A 16,787-nucleotide genomic window follows, 5' to 3' on the forward strand; every position below is an offset into this window, starting at 1 on the left:
AACTCAGAATGTGACTGCATTTGGAGATAGGGCTTTTTCAAGAGGAGATTAAGTTAAAATGAGGCCATGGGGTGTCTCCTAAACCAATCTAACTGTGAGGATAAGTCTCCAAGCCAAGGGGAGAGGCCTCAGAAGAAACCAACCCTGCAAACACCCACTGCTGATCTTGGACTTGCAGTGTCCAGAACTGTAAGAAAATAAATGTCTGTTGTTCAAGCCAGCCAGTCTGTGCTACTTTGTTATGACAGCTCTAGGAAACTAATATCGCAGGTTTTCAGTAGATATGTGGAGAACAACTGACTGAATGGTATTGAGGACAGAAAGACATAAAACCAAGTCTCTGTCCTCAGAGGTCGTAGTTTAGCGACCTCACACAGCACACCCTGTTGTCTGGGCAGTTTCTCTGCACCCTGAGTTAACCCTGCAACCGCCCTGCAGGCCCTACCTGCCGTTGCTGCAGCTGCTGCAGGCCATGCTGCCGTTCTTCCTCCGAGTTATAGAAGGGCGTGGAGGTGCGCAGGGGAATCAGCAGCTGACATATCTTCTCATGGATGCTGCCCCAATCAGCTCTCTGATGAACCACACCACTGACAACAAAAACAGGGACCTCATTATCTTTACCTGTGGCTTGACCACAGAGTCTCCTGGCCCTACTACTGGCCCAGCCCTAGAAACTAGAAAAGTAAGCCCAACACAAACCGGGCAGGGAGCCCAAAGCCATTTCTGACACAAACTTCTTTCCCTTTACGGGGTTATTGGGTGGTATAAAAACCAGGGGTGTGGGAGGAGTGGTGGGAGGATGTTGTTTCTGCAGGCAGTTTATATGCTGATGCTGTGGCTATTCTGCTTTTCTTCTTCATTAATACCAACAAAGACAACTTTAACTCTGCCTTGGTCTAAGGTCATTTTCAAAATATCTGAAGCTGATGAATTAAATGGTCTTTCTCTTAGGGAAAGAAAAGAAATTTACATTTGATGAGGCTCTAGGAGACACTTTCCCTACAATTGGTATATATATATATACACACACACATATATACATACACATACACACATATGTATGTATATATCTAGATAGATAGATAGATAGATAGATACATAGATACATAGATAGGTAGATAGATAGATAGATAGATGGATGGATGTTACATGGCTTGGGAGATCACCATTTGCATTGTCTTCTGTGCTCCAGAAGGGCCATTCACATAGAACACACTGTGAATGCCCTCCAGTCCTAGTGGTGTACCAGGTGGTCTTGCAAGTAACTGTTTAACTTTTTGAAAGCAAGACAAAATCATTATTTTTTAAAGGTAAGGAAGCATAGCTGTTGAGAATAACTAGTTACTCTAAGCCTGTACTTCAAAGCCAGTCATTTTTTAGTTCTCCAGAGGGAAGCATTGTGGCAGTTTGGTACACAGCTTTTTTGACTATTTTATATGCATATTTAGTAATTTTTAAACACAATTGTACAGCACAAATATAGAACATTTGCATCACTGCAGAAAAATTCTATTGGACAGCACTCCTGCAGAGAATCCACTCCCATTCCTTTTTTTTTTTTTTAAATTATGGCCGTGCCATGCAGCTTACAGGATCTTAGTTCCCCCAAGCAGGGACTGAACCCACGGCTTCAGCAGAGAAAGAAAGGAGTCCTAACCACTGGGCAACCAGGAATTCCTTCCTATTCCTTACAAAATTGCCTCTATGAATGACCCCAAATCTATTACCTAATCTGACCCTTCCTCCAAATATGTTTATATAATCGATATATAATTGATATTGATATATAATTCACATACAATAAAAGTCATCATTTTAAAGTGTACAATTTGATGTTTTTAGTGTGTTCACAAGGTTGTATAGCCATTATCCTATCTAATTTTAGGGCATTTTCATCACTCAAAAAAGAAACTTCATTCATTCTAGCAGGTACTCTCATCCTTCCCTCTACTCACTGTTGCCCAGAAGCCACCAATCTATTTTCTCTATGCATTTGCCTGTTCTGGAGTTTGCATATAAACAGAAACAGACAATATGTGGCCTTTTATGTCTGTATTCTTTCACTTAGCATAATGCTTTCAAAGTTCATCCATGTCGTAGCATGAATTAATAGTGTATTCTTTTTACTACTGAATACTATTCCACTGAATGGCTATATCACTTTTTGTCTATCCATTCATCAGTTGGTAGATATTTGGGTTGTTTCCAGTTTTGGGCTATTATGAATAGCGAACATTTGTGTACACGTTTTTGTGGGAACATATGTTTTCAATTCTCTTGGGTACACCTAAGAATGGAATTGCTGGGTTATACCGTAACTTTATGATTAAATTTTTTTTTTCTTTTTTTTTTTTCTTTTTTGGGGGTACACCAGGTTCAATATGATTAAATTTTTAAGGACTGCCAAACTGTTTTAATATAGGCTGTCTACTTTACAATCCCACCAGTAATGTATGAGGTTTCCATTTTTTTCTGCATCCCTGTCAATGCTTGTTATTATCTGTCTTTTTTTTATTACAGCCATTATAGTGTGTGTGAAGTAGTATCTCACTGTGGTTTTATTTTGCATTCCCTTATTAACTAATAATGTTGAGCATCATTTCATGTGCTTATTGGCTATTTGTACAGCTTCTTTGGAAGCTATCTTTGGAGAAATGTTGATTCAAATCCTTTGCCCATTTTTAAAACCAAGTCCTTTATCTTTTTATTTTTGAGTTTTAAGCGTTCTTTACACATTCTGTATACTAGATCCTTAACAGATATATGATCTGCAAATATTTTCTCCAATTTTATGAGTTCTCTTTTCACTTTCTTGATAGTGTTCTCTGATACACAAAAGTTTTTCATTTTGATGGTGTCCAACTTATCTATTTTTTTTTCTTTGATTCCTTGTGCTTTTGGTGTCATATCTAAGCACTGTTGCCTAATCCAAGATCACACAGATTTACAAGTATGCTTCCTTTTAAATATGGTCTTTTTGAATATGGTGTAAAGTAGGGGTCCAAATTCTTCTTTTGCATGTGGATATCCAGTTATCCCTGCACCATTTGGAAGGGTCCGTTCTTTTACAAATTGAATGGTCTTGGCACTCTGTTGAAAGTCACTTGACCATACAATTAATCTACAACTAAGGAGACAAAAATATACAATGGAGAAAAGACAGTCTCTTTAAAAAGTGATGCTGAGAAAATTGGACAGCTACATGTAAAAGAACATTCTCTAACACCACATACAAAAATAAACTCAAAATGTGTGTAAGACCAGAAACCATAAAACTCCTAGAGGAAAACATAGGCAGGAACACTCCCTGACATAAATCACAGCAATAGCTTTTTGGATCTGTCTCCTAAAGCAAAGGAAATACAAGCAAAAATAAACAAATGGGACCTAATTAAACTTAAAAGTTTTTGCACAGCAAAGGAAACCACTGACAGAATGAAAAGACAACCTACTGAATTGGAGAAAATATTTGCAAATGATATGACCAATAAGGGGTTAAAATCCATCATATATAAATAGCTCATCCAACTTAATATCAAAAAAAAATAAGATAAAATAAACAACCTAATTAAAAAATAGGCAGAAGAACTGAGTAGACATTTTTCCAAAGAGGACATGCGGATGGCCAACATGCACGTGAAAAGATGCTCAACATCACTAATTATCAGTTAAATGCAAATCAAAACCACAATGAGATAGCACCTCACACCTGTCAGAATGGCTATCATCAAAAACGAATACAAATAGGGACTTCCTTAGTGGTGCAGTGGTTAAGAATCTGCCTGCCAATGCAGGGTACACGGGTTCGATCCCTGGCTCGGGAAATTCCCACATGCTGAAGCCTGTGAGCCACAGCTAGGGCCCATGTGCCACAGATACTGAGCCCGCATGCTGCAACTACTAGGGCCCACGCTCTGCAACAAGAGAAGTCACTGTAATGAGAAGCCTGCTCACTGCAATGAAGAGTAACCCCCGCTCACCACAACTACAGAAAGCCTGCACACAGCAACAAAGATCCAACGCAGCCAAAAAAAAAAAAGAACACAAATAACAATTGTTGACAAGGATGTGGAGAAAAGCGAACCCTCAAAGACTGTTAGGGGAAATGTAAGTTGGTGCAGCCACTGTGGAAAATGGTACGGGGGAGTCTCAAAAAACTAAAAATAGAATTACCATATGATCCAACAATTCCACTCCTGGGTATATATCAAAGCAAACGAACAAACCGAAACATTCATTTGAAAAGATATATACACCCCATGCTATGTCTTCATGCAGCACTATTACAACTGCCAAGGTATGGAAGCAATCTAAGTGAATGGATAAAGAAGATGTATATAGATGTATACATATATATGTATGTGTATACACACACACACACACACACACACACACACACACACAGAATGGAATACTACTCAGATAAAATGAATGAAATTTTGCCATTTGCAGCAACATGGATGGACTTGGAGGGTATTATGCTAAGTGAAACAAGCCAGACAAAGACAAGTACTGTATAATATCACTTACGTGTGGAATCTAAAAAATACAACAAATGAGTAACCATGACAAAAAAGAAGCAGACTCACAGATATGGAGAACAAACTAGTGGTTACCAGTAGGGAGAGAGAGGTAGGGAGGGAGGGGCAATACAGGGGTAAGGGGTTAAGAGGTACAAACTATTACATATAAAATAAGCTACAAGGGTATATTGTACAACACAGGGAATATGGCCATATTTTATAACTATAAATGGAGTATAACCTATATTTCAATTTTTAAAAACTGCAAAAAAGAAAATCAATTGGCCATATTTATATGAGCTTATCTCTGAACTCTCAATTCTATTCCATCAATGTATCGGTCTATCCTTATGCCAATACCACACTATCTTTGTTACTGTAGCCTTGTAGTAAATTTTGAAATTGAGAAATGTGAGTCCTCCAACTTTACTCTTTTTTTTTTTTTTTTGAGATTGTTTTAGCTATTCTAGGTCCCTTTCATTTTCTTATGAATCTTAGGATCAGAGTGTCCATTTATGCAAAAATGACAGTTGGAATTTTTACAGGGAGTCCATTGAATCTGTAGATCAAACTATACCATATTGTCTCCCAGTCTATGGATATGAAATATCTTTACATTTATTTAGGTTGTCTTTAATTTTGTTCAACAATACTTTGTATTTTTCCAGTGTGTAAGTCTTGTACTTCTATGGTTATTCCTTTATTTAAAGTGCTATTGTATATTTGGAGTGAGGTGGATGGACTTAGAGTCTGTCATACAGAGTGATGTAAATTAGAAAGAGAAAAACAAATACCATATGCTAACACATATATATGGAATCTAGAAAAATGGTATTGATGAACTTAGTGGCATGGCAGGAATAGAGATGCAGACATAGAGAACAGACTAGAGGACACCAGTTGGGTGGGGAGGGGAAGCTGGGACACAGTGAGAGAGTAACGTTGACATATACACACTGCTGGGTGTGAAGTGGATGGCTGGTGGGAAGCTGCTGCAGAGCACAGGGAGATCAGCTTGATGCTTTGTGAGGACCTGGAGGGGTGGGATGGGGCGGTTGGAAGAGGGGCTCAGGAGGGAGGAGACATGGGGATACGTGTGTACATATGGCTGGTTCACTTTGTTGTACAGCAGAAACTAGCACAATACTGTGAAGCAATTATGCTCCAATAAAAATTTAAAAAAAAAGTGCTATTGTAAATGGAATAGCTGTCTTAATTTCATTTTCAGATTGCTCATTGCTAGCATACAGAAATACAACTGATTTTTGCATATTGATCTGGTATATCCTGTAACCTTGCTGAATTCATTTATTAGCTCTAATAGCTGTGTGGGGGCGGGGGGAGTTAGAGGTTTCTCTATATAAGATCACGTCATCTGTGAATAGAGGTACTTTTATTCCCTCTTTTCCAAGCTGGCTGCTTTTTATTTCATTGTCTTCCTTAATTGCACCAACTAGAACCTCTAGTACAATGTTGAATAGAAGTAGCGAAAGTGACATTCTTGCCTCATTTCTGATTTTAGAGGGGAAAGCTTTTATAGTCTTTGACTATTAAATGATACTAATGTTGCATTTCTCTATGGTTCTTTCCTAGATACCCTTTACCAAGTTACAAAAGCTCCTTTTTATTCCTACTTCCAGTGTTTTTATCATGAAGGGTGTTGGATTTTGCCAAATGTTTTTTCTGTATCTATTGAGATGATTATGTGATTTTTGTCCTTTATTCTATTAAGATGATAATGTGATTTTTGTCTTTTATTCTATTAAGATAATGTTTTATATTGATCGATATTTGTATGTTAAACCAATCTTGAATTCCTGGGAGAAATTCCACTGGGTCATGATATATGATTCTTTATGTTATGCTGGATTTTGTCTGCTAGTATTTTGTTAAGGATTTCTGCGTTTATATTCATAAGGAATATTGGTCTGTAGTTTTGATGTTTTTCTTTGGTTTTGGTGTTAGGATAACATTGGCCTCATAAAATTAGTTGGGAACTATTCCCTCCTCTTCTGTTTTTTTGGAAGAGTATGTGAAGAATAGTTGTCTTCTTTAAATATTTGATAGAATTCACCAGTGACATCCTCCTGGGCTTTTCTTTGTGAAAAGTTTTGATTACTTAGCTCAATCTCTTTATTTATGGATCTACTCAGATATTCCATTTCTTCTTGAGTCAGTTTTGGTAGTTTGTGTCTTACTAGGAGTGTATTTCATCTAGGTTTTCAAATTTGTTGGCATACAATTGTGCATAGTATTCTCTTATAACCCCTTTTATTTCTGCAAAGTTGGTAGCAATTACTCCACTTTCATTTTCTGATATTAGTAACTTAAGTCTTCTTTTCTTGGTCAGTCTAGCTAAAGTTTTGTCAATTTTGATGTTTTTAAAGAACCAACTTTTGGTTTTGTTGATTCTCTGTATTGTTTTCCTATTCTCTATTTCATTTATCTCTGCAGTAATCTTCACTATTTCCCTCCTTCTGCTAGCTTTGAGTTGAATTTGCTCTTCTTTCTCTAGTTCTTAAAGTGTAAGACTAGGTTATTGATTTGAGATCTTCCTTCTTTTTTAGTGTATGTGTTTACAGCTATAAATTTCCTTCTGGGTACTGCTTTCACTGCATCATGCCAGTTTTATCATGCTGTGTTTTCTCATTTCATCTCAAAGCATTTTCTAATCTCTCTTGTGATTTCTTCTTTGACCCACTGGTTGTTTAAATGTGTGTTATTTCTACACATTCATAAATTTCCCAAATTTTCTTCTGTTATTGACTACTAATTTCATTCCATTGTGGTTAAAGAAGATACTTTGTATACTTTCAATCCTTATAAATTTACTGAGATTTTTTAATGATCTAACATCTGGTCTACCCTGGAGAATGTTCCATATGCACTTGAGAAGAATGTATATTCTGTATTCTATAAATGTCTGTTAGGTCTAGTTGGTTTATAGTGCTGTTCAAGTCATATTTCCTTGCTGATTTGTTGTTTAGTTGTTCTGTTCACTACTGAAAGGTGGATACTGAAGTGTCCAACTACTACTATGGAATTATTTATTTCTCCCTTCAATCCTGACAGTTATTGCTTCAAGTATTTTGAGACTGTTGTTGGCTGAATACAATCATGGGTTTCTGCATTTCTATTGTCTATTATATATTTTATTTAAATGTGAGAAAGTTAGATGTTTGATTCCATTTACACATATTCCAAAACAGGTAACAACAACCTAGGGCAGGGACTAGCAAAATTTTTCTTGGGGCCAGATAGTAAATTTTGGGTTTTGCAAGGTACATGGTCTCTGCTGCAACCTCTCAACTCTGTTGTTGTAGCATAAAAACAGTCAGACAATACATAGCTGTGTTCAATCACTCTCTCTCCTTCCTTTCTTCTGGGACAACAGAAACACGACAGAGAATTTGCTTTATAAACTGTGACTGCCCTCATAGAAATGACAAAAAGCATTTTCAAGGGTTTTTTGATGGAGAATTATTGTAAACAAATCAATAAAAGCACTTAACAGCCAGAATAAAGAAACAGGTGAGTTCCAGAGGGTATTTATTAAATACGGGCTTACTGAGTAATTGTGTGAGCAACGGAAATATTAACTTACTTAACTGAGTGAATTTTCGTTCCACTGAAAGCATCTGCATATCTTGCCTTTATAAAGAAAGGGAGCATATTTTATATATTCATGAGGTCTCTCCTTATTCATCTGTATAACCCCTAACAGCCATCACAGGGCCACACATAAAGGAGTTGAAAAGTATGCTTTCAAATTAGGGCTCACAGTCAAATAGCTTGTGGGCCAGACATGCTTTGTTTGGCCATTACCATGTTTTTAAACTGATTTGAATGTTGTTAGACAGGGCATTCATTCTCCAGTTCGCCACAGATCCTACTACTGAATATCACTTCACTGTTTTCTCCTCCTGGAGAATGAAAGCATTTTAATTTGTGCCCCATATGTTAAATGAAAGGGAAAATTACCGCAAATTACTCTTATCTATATGCTACGACTTACTAACTTATAGTACCAAAGCCTCTTTTACCTATGTTTCAGTATGTACTTTAATAAAATTGCCTTCTCTTAAAAATGTTCTATTTCCTGGGAACATTCTCACAATCCAACACAGGATGATATGCACAAGATTACACAGAGTGTATATGATAAATGTATCTATAGGAAAAGAACATAAAGAAATTCACCAAAATGTCAGGCTATTAATTATCTGGGTTGTGAGAGTATGGATTATTTTTCATCTTAATACTTTGTATTCTCAAGTTTTTTGCAGTAAGCTTGAATTACATTTATAATCGGGAAAAATTATTTTGCAAAAAAATAAACTCTCACAAATTCTAGTTGACTGTCCTTCCTGCTCTTTAAATTCGGGAGGAGGAAAAACAATATTTCTTGAGTGCCAACTTGGTTTCAGGCATGGTACTAGATGCTTTATATTCAACCATGAAAACCCTGTAAGGGGATATTAAAGGCCCTCATTTTTGAGATACAGAACAATTACCACAGTTTTATTTTCTGGAAAACTCATGAAATCTGGAGAAAAGGTAGAGGGGGGAGGAGAAGAAAGAAAATAATGGAGGATAAGGGCACAGGAAATAATCATTTATTCATGCATTCATCAAATATTTAGTTTCAACTATTTCAAGATACTTTGCTGGAGACAGTAGGGTATACGCAGATGGATCTAAAACAGATCAAAAGATAACATACATAAGACAGTCCTTCTATATATTCAACATAATATCCTGCATTAATGGACCATAATAAAATTGAGCTAATATGCTCACCAACAATTAAAATGAGGCAGGGAAATAAGAGTTCTCTGAAAAGTACAGAGTAACTACAAGATGATCTGAGAGGAAGGAGGAATTACTTCTGGCTGGAGGGATGAAGGGGACAGGGGAAGAGATAGATGTTCATATCAGGCAAAGGAGTCTTCTCTCTCCCCAGAGTGCCAGTCCTGTATCTAAAATTGTTTACTCAGGACTTCCCTGGTGGTCCAGTGGTTAAGACTCCATGCTTCCACTGCAGGGGACCCGGGTTCAACCCCTGGTTGTGGAACTAAGATCCCACAAGCTGCACGGTCCAGCCAGAAAGAAAAAAAAAAAAAGGACACAGATATTAAACAAGTACAACAAAAATACAAAAGTACAGAAAAAATGAAAAAACAATCTGAGAGAGAAAATGATATAGAGGTATTCAGGTTGGGTTTTCCAGAAAGACCTCTTTGAAGAAATAATAACACTTCTGAGAAGAGAAACATGAAAGAGAATTAGGAAGATTCGTGATTGTACGGAAAGTTCCCAGCAGAGGCAGCAGTCTGGGCAAACAATCTGAGGGAGGAAAGGAGCTGGCAAATTAGAACTGAAAGAAAGCCTCTGTAACTGCATCAAGGAAAAGAGGGGTGAGTGCGGTGGGAAATGAAGGTAGAGAGGCAACCAGGCCTTTGTAGTTTCTGTTACAAATTCTGAATCGTATTCCATATGCAATGAAGAAATAACAGTGAAAACACAGATGCTGTCCTTGCCCTCATGTAGCATACAGTCTAGTGAGGGATACAGACCACTAAACAACTGATTTCAATCCATGTCATAAATGTGAGGACAGGGGACACAAAGAGTGCAGTGAAAGCACTGAGGAGGTACACTGAATTCAGTTGGACAGGTATGTTCCCTCTGTACTGGGACCACTGCAACTGAGAAGTTATGTAGCCTTCCGTGTCCAAGCTTCACACTGATACCTGTTATCTTTCTTTAATACAAATGAGAGCATGTGAAAACCATCCATGATCCCCTAGATGATAAATTCCAAACTCCTTGATCTCATGTCACTGTTTGGCCCTAATCTTTGTCTTCTTGGTTTAAACTCCTACTACTACCTATCACAATGATTTTTTAAAGTTCTTTTAACTCAACCTATAGTAGGAAATACACTTCACTAGTACAAACACACATATCCACATAAAACACTAAAACAAAAGTTTCAAGAAACAATTCCAGTAGGATTACTCTGATACTTTCTTTTTTTTTTGATTTTTTTTTTTTTTTTGCTTTTTCTTCTTAAAATGCTGGTTGTGGTTTATTCACATCCAGCTATCGGGCCCTGGACTGCGGTCTGAAAATCACTGACTGCTCCCTCTACGACTACCTTCTCTACCCACCTCTGAACAAGTCTGTTCTCTCGCCCTTTACCCAAGCAGTGCTGGATACCATAAGTGCCTTACCCTTCCTTTGTCGTTGTTCATTCACTTAGCAATCTCCTTCTGACCTCTCAAGACCCAGCGCAAAAGGTTCTTCAGAGGAATCTTCCTCAAACTGCCCCAGTCACCAGGCGTCCATCCTTAGAGGTCCCAGGGAATAGTACTCCTTGAGTGACAGCCCTCGTCATGTAGGGTTGTATTATAATGACTTTCTTTTTTAAACAAGTTAGTCTGTTCTGGATTAGGTTTCTGGACGTCAGCAACCTAACTGTTTTATCTCAGGCCCCAAATAGGGGTCCAATCTGAAGCAAAGGTCAGAGGATGTTATGCTAAATAATTGAAAACTGATCTCATCTTGTACTACCCTCCCCATACTGTCACCATCTTGGCAATGCACCGACAAACTAGCTTTCTGTCTCTTCCTCAAACACACCAAAGTCTTCCCTTCCTCGGAGCCATACTGTGCCACTCTTCCCCCAGCACTTTCCTGGCGGGCTGCTCCTACTGTATCTTCAGGTCAATAGTCTGCCCTCAGAGAGGCTGTCTGCTCAACCTCCCATCACATTTCCTTTGTCTTTATGGCTTTTATCACTCTGCGAAATTATCTTGTTTTGTTTTTTGTTTGTCTGTTCGTTTATTTATCTTTCTCATTAGAACATTAGATTTTTTCGGCCGCGCTGTAAGACATGTGGGATCTTAGTTCCCCCACCAGGGATCGACCCCGAGCCCCTTGCAGTGGAAGCGCGGAGTCAACCACCGGACCGCCAGCGAAGTCCCAGAACATTAGATTTTTGAGGGATGTGGTCTCCCGAGTTTCCCCCAGCCGTTTCAGCACCTAGAACCGTGCACAGCGCACAGCAGGCGCTCAACAAACCCTCTGGTGACGAATGAGTGAGTGGGAGAGGAAGAAGACGCAGACAGGGAAGTCTTAAGGACCTGTCTTGAAGCTGCCTTGAGGGTTCCCTGACTGATAGGGAGGGAGGGGGTGAGGCGCCCCAGTGCCACGTTTCAGGGCCTACCAGTAATAAGTAACTGTGCAGGCCCCGCAGACCCGCTCGGCCGGGGCTTCGCAAACCTCACAGCAGAGCCGTCGCCCCTTGGGCACCGCCAGAGGGTAGATCAAGTTCATGGTGCGGCAGACCCTGTTGTCGGCCCCTAGGACGGTTGCCTGGCGAGGACGCGCCGCCCGGCGGTGTCACGTGACCCACACTGCGCAGCCCCAGGCCCAGCATTTCCAGGGCGGGGGGCGGGGCTCGACTGACACTTGGAGTGCTTTTGTAGGGTTTAAACAAACAAACAAAGACAACACCAAAAAACAAAGGCCCGTACTACAAATCAGAAGGTAAGGGCCGGACAACCAAATCTCAGCAGGGTCCAAGTCCAGCAGGGTCTGTACGGTGGCCGGTAAGGGTCAAACATGGCCGGCTCTTCGCCCAGGCTAGGAAACTAAATGAGGGGGTGTGACCCCCCCCCCGCCCCCGCGATGCCTGCCAGGCGAGAACTCTCGCCAGCTCAGCGTCAATTTCGCACGCTCTGGGGCGGAACCACTACGCAGCTCCAGACCCGCAGAAGGCCGGCCCTGGCGTCCGGCGCAGGGCAGCGCACCGCCCGCTCGCTATTGCGGCTGCGCGCGGGCCGGGTGCGGGGGTAGGGGGCGTGGCGCCGAAGGCCCTGGAGCTTGCGCAGGCGCGGGGCGCTCCGGAACCCATGGCGGCCGCGGACCTGGTCGCCGAGTTCCCCCAGCCCGCCGGTGCCGCGCGCCAGGCCGAGGTTATGGCTCGCTTCGCCGCCGGACTGGGCGCGCAGGGCCGACGGGTAGTGTTGGTCACGTCCGGCGGCACCAAGGTCCCCCTGGAAGCCCGGCCTGTGCGCTTCCTGGACAACTTCAGCAGCGGGCGGCGCGGCGCTACTTCGGCCGAAGCCTTCCTGGCCGCGGGCTACGGGGTCCTGTTCCTGTACCGCGCTCGCTCTGCCTTCCCCTTTGCCCACCGCTTCCCGCCCCAGACCTGGCTGTCGGCTCTGCGGCCCTCCGGCCGAGCGCCTTCGGGTTTGCTGAGCTTGGAGGCGGAGGAGAAGGTACTCCCAGGCTTCGCTGCGGCTCTGCGGAGCTATCAGCAGGCTGAGGCTGCCGGCACCTTCCTGGCCATAGAGTTCACCACTTTGGCCGACTATTTGCATCTGCTGCAGGCTGCAGCCCAGGCGCTCAATCCGCTAGGTGCGTGCCTCTAGGAGTCCATCAGAGGCCGGGAGGCAGAGCCTTTCCCCCAGATGCGTATCCCCTTATTCCCCTTTTACCCACGGTTCTCACAGCGGAGAAACCTGAGTTGATAAAGGAGCAGACCCCATACACTTCTCCGATATATGTCACCCTGTGCTTCTCTTTGCAGGCTCTTCTGCGATGTTTTACCTGGCTGCGGCCGTGTCAGATTTCTATGTTCCTGTGTCTGAAATGCCTGAACACAAGATCCAGTCATCTGGGGGCCCACTGCAGGTGATGGGCGCTTCTCTTCCAGAGATCTGATTCCCTATAACCAGTCTTGGGTTAATTTCCTTTTGCTCTGGAGATGGCCTTTCCGCATTCCGTATGTGCTAGGCACTAGGGATACAGAGATGAATAAGACACCGCCCTCCCTCAAGGACCTCACAATCTAGTGAGGTTGCTGGACACAGACATAATTACAGTACAGAGTGATAAATGCTCTAGTAGAGGTACGTACAAAGTGAAGTCAGAGCATGGGGTGAGTGAATCTTGGGGAAAGTCAAGGTTTTCTGGAGGAGATGGCTTGAACTGGGTTTTCAAAGATGAGCAGAGGGTGTACCAGACAAAGTGGGGACGGTCATTCCAGATAAACAAGTGGAGTTTGTAAATGGGCAGTGTGTTGTGAACTGAAGTTGTTTGGTAAGGCTGGAGAGCCTGGAGAGTGATGGTGGTGGAAGACAGAGTGAAGAGACAGCTTCCTTTGTAGAAGATTTTGTATTCCTTCTTAAGGAGCTTGAACTTTATCCTATGGAGCCAAGGGAAACCTAAGTAGGAGAATGAAATAAAGTTTTTGTTTGAGAAGAACATTCTGGCTTCCGTATGAAAGGTGAATTAGAGAGAGTGGTGGGGGGAGATTAGATGGTGGGTTATTGTTGCAGTTTAAGGAAGAGGTATGGGGAAGGCAGTGATGGGGTTGAGATGCTGAGATGATCTGGCTTCTTGAAGCCTGAGGAAATTCTTAGTCAACTATTGGGTGATACAAGTAGAATTTAAATAGGAGAAACTACCTGTGGGGCACTTGCTGACTTTGTAGAATAGTTCATTCGTTCATTTCTTCAACAAATACTGAGTACCTACTATATGCCAGGCACTATTGTAGGACCTGGAGATAAAGCAGTGAAAAGAAACACACCGTGCGCTTGTTTTGCTTATACTCTGCAGAGGAGACAATAAATGAGTCAAATGCATACTGTGTTAGGTAGTGATAAATGCTAAGGAGAAAAATAAAGTGGGGAATGGGTATGTGATCCCTGTCGCACTTGCCAACTCTTGAGGGGAAATCCTGATGATTAGCTTAGTGATTTCATACTTTTTAAATTCTGGGAGCTTTAGTTTATTCTGTAATTCTTAGTTCTATCTTGAAAGTACACAAAACAACTCCACATTCTCCTTAGAAAGGATTAAGAATAATATATTCTCAATTTAGTATTATTTAGTGAATGTATTAGTATTTAATGAATGAAAATACAATCAGTTCTGTTTCCTAAATGCTAAGATGGTACAAGTGACAATTTTTTTTTTTTACAAGTTACAATTTTAAAATGGAATCAAATAGCCAGTCCACCAGTGCAAGAAATACATTAGGCTGAGAGGTTTAAAAACTCAACCTTCTTTGAGCTTCTGCCAAAGTAACATTTGCATAAACAGATTATTTTCATTTGTTTATTTGAGGGTTTGGTTTAAAAAATAAAAGGGAATGTTTGAGAAAATGTAGTGCTGTTCTTGAGAGTTCTGTTCATGGCAATGAGGGTTGCAGAGTAGGGCTAATTCATAAGACATGGTTTGCCCCAGAATATGTATGAATCCTTGAAGTCAGGCGTCCTTATGAACCCTACAGAGGCAAAGCTTTTAAGTAAGCATTTAATATGCTTTAAAAAGTTTGAAGTGAGAAATCCCACTTAAATTGACATAGCCAAACATCTGAGTCCCTGTTTCCTTAGTTTCCCTTGAGATTGACCTGGTTGGTAGGTAGTAACCTTGTTTGCTTATTAAGCTTCTCTTTTTCCAATACAGATAACAATGAAGATGGTGCCAAAAATGCTTTCTCCTTTGGTTAAAGACTGGGCTCCCAAAGCATTTATAATTTCCTTTAAGTTGGAGACTGACCCCTCCATCATAATTGATCGTGCACGGAATGCTTTGGAAATTTACCGACATCAAGTGGTGGTGGCTAATATCCTTGACTCACGACGGTCCTTTGTGGTTATTATAACCAAAGACTCAGAAACCAAATTATCGTTATCAGAGGAAGAAGTAGAAAAAGGCATAGAGATAGAAGAGAAGATAGTGGATGATCTTCAGTCTCGACATACCACTTTTATACATGACAAAAACTGAAGTAAAAAGCCTTTATTTATAGGATCAAAAATTGTTCAGTGGACCAGGGCTCTTCTAGATGGTAAGAACTAGAATAAATCCTTTGCTTTCATAAAGACAGAAAACGAAGGGGAAAAGTAGTGAGTGGTGTTCAGACGAATATGGCTTGGTATTTGTCTTTTAAAGGTCTTTTAATACTCATAAAAAATGAAAGCAAAGGCAAAGCAGTTATGACCAAACCACCTGACACACTCACCTCAGTGTTATCTTGATCTTGAAAATGATTCAAGCTGTTCCTCACCTAAAAAAAAAAAAAGCTTATTGGGAATTATAGTCCTCAAAATATACGTGTGGGGCCTGACTGTCAGTCTTCTTCATACTATAAAAAGGATTATGGATGCATGAATGGCCATGCTTTGAAGATCAAATATTTGTTCATGCCTACTGTGTGATAGGCCCTGAGGATTTTGAGGATTCAAAGGATGAATAAACATGTCTAGTTTGGGAAATGGATATATAAAAAATTAAGTACAATAAAGTATATGCCCCAAAGCCAACACAATGCAAAGGATGTTGTTTTTTTGGGAAATTTACTAAAGATGGGAGTAAGAGAGAAGGACACCTCCCCAAAGATAGTTTACCTGTAGAGTGATGATTGTCCCACTACATTTACTTCTTGCTTCTTATCCTAGACTCACTCCATATTTGAGTTAAGAATTTACCTTTCAAATATTTTAAAACTGCTCTTGAGGAAAAGTTAAACCAGGCTTCCACGTGGGGCCAGGGAGGGCCCGGATGGTGACCACTGCCCTGGAGGAGGCACTACAGAGTGGTAAGAGTATGGGTTTTGGAGTCATCTGAGCCAAGTTTGACCGTTCCAGCTGTGCCACCATCTAAGCTTTGTAAACTTAGATACCTGGCTTAGTTTCCTCATGTATAAAATGGCGATAATTTCTCTGCAAAATAACACCATTTGTTGTGAGGAGTAAATAAAATGGTTAAGGTAAAGCATGAGTCTGGCACTTGGCACATAATTCACATTCAATAAATGGTTGCAATTGCTGTTTTTCTCACTTAGCAAGGCAGTGTTATGCTGGTGCCCTGCTTGATTCCTGAATCCTTAAGAAGTTTTCAAAACTCACTGTCCTGGGTTGGGAGTGCAAAAGAAGTGTAGTCCAGAGAAATACTCTAAATGGCCCATAGGATGCTCCAGAGTGCAATGTGAAAAGCTACCATTAAGAACTAGGTAGAAGCAAGTACTCTACTTCACGTAAATGAGTTAAAATGCAATTCATGGAGTAAGTTGGGAAGGATAGCCCAAAGTGTCTGTCTGATGATAGAAGTACAACAAACTTTAATTGAAAAGATTAGAACAGAAGTGCTAAGATACATCTAAATACTTCATTAAATCAGGAAATGTGACTTCCTTAAATCAGGGAAGCCGAGGAAAAATAACTGCAGCAATCAGGACTTCTC

The 16,787-nt window shown here is 40.7% G+C and overlaps 2 protein-coding genes across 4 annotated transcripts in view; one reads left to right on the forward strand and one right to left on the reverse strand.

Moving 5' to 3' along the window:
* Positions 1-11,939, reverse strand: part of ZMYND12 (zinc finger MYND-type containing 12) — a 35,443-nt gene extending 23,504 nt beyond the window's left edge. Inside the window, exons 1-2 of the mRNA XM_057746844.1 lie at positions 11,755-11,939; positions 446-587 (exon numbers count right to left, since the gene is read on the reverse strand). Coding sequence (XP_057602827.1) covers positions 446-587; positions 11,755-11,864 — 252 coding nt within the window. The 5' untranslated portion in view covers positions 11,865-11,939. The remainder of the gene's footprint in view (positions 1-445; positions 588-11,754) is intronic.
* A 460-nt stretch (positions 11,940-12,399) lies between these two features.
* Positions 12,400-16,260, forward strand: PPCS (phosphopantothenoylcysteine synthetase). 3 transcript variants are annotated; one of them, XM_057707401.1, is made up of 3 exons: positions 12,400-12,950; positions 13,123-13,226; positions 15,009-16,260. In XM_057707401.1, exons 1-3 carry the CDS (start codon positions 12,443-12,445, stop codon positions 15,330-15,332), a joined length of 936 nt encoding a protein of 311 aa, XP_057563384.1. In that variant the 5' UTR covers positions 12,400-12,442; the 3' UTR covers positions 15,333-16,260. The 3 variants fall into 3 exon arrangements, with proteins under 3 accessions (XP_057563384.1, XP_057563402.1, XP_057563393.1); XM_057707419.1 differs by having other exon boundaries at positions 12,400-12,811; XM_057707410.1 differs by lacking the exons at positions 12,400-12,950; positions 13,123-13,226 and adding an exon at positions 13,267-13,444.
* Positions 16,261-16,787: the final 527 nt, after the last annotated feature.

The sequence above is a fragment of the Hippopotamus amphibius genome, chromosome 1, assembly GCF_030028045.1.
Source record: "Hippopotamus amphibius kiboko isolate mHipAmp2 chromosome 1, mHipAmp2.hap2, whole genome shotgun sequence".
Taxonomy (NCBI): domain Eukaryota; kingdom Metazoa; phylum Chordata; class Mammalia; order Artiodactyla; family Hippopotamidae; genus Hippopotamus; species Hippopotamus amphibius.

Coding starts and splice junctions, on each gene's coding strand:
- PPCS (XM_057707401.1), top strand. CDS start 12,443: ATGGCGGCCGCGGACCTGGTCGCCGAGTTCCCCCAGCCCGCCGGTGCC. Junction 12,951..13,122: donor CCAGGCGCTCAATCCGCTAG/GTGCGTGCCTCT, acceptor TTCTCTTTGCAG/GCTCTTCTGCGATGTTTTAC. Junction 13,227..15,008: donor CATCTGGGGGCCCACTGCAG/GTGATGGGCGCT, acceptor TTTCCAATACAG/ATAACAATGAAGATGGTGCC.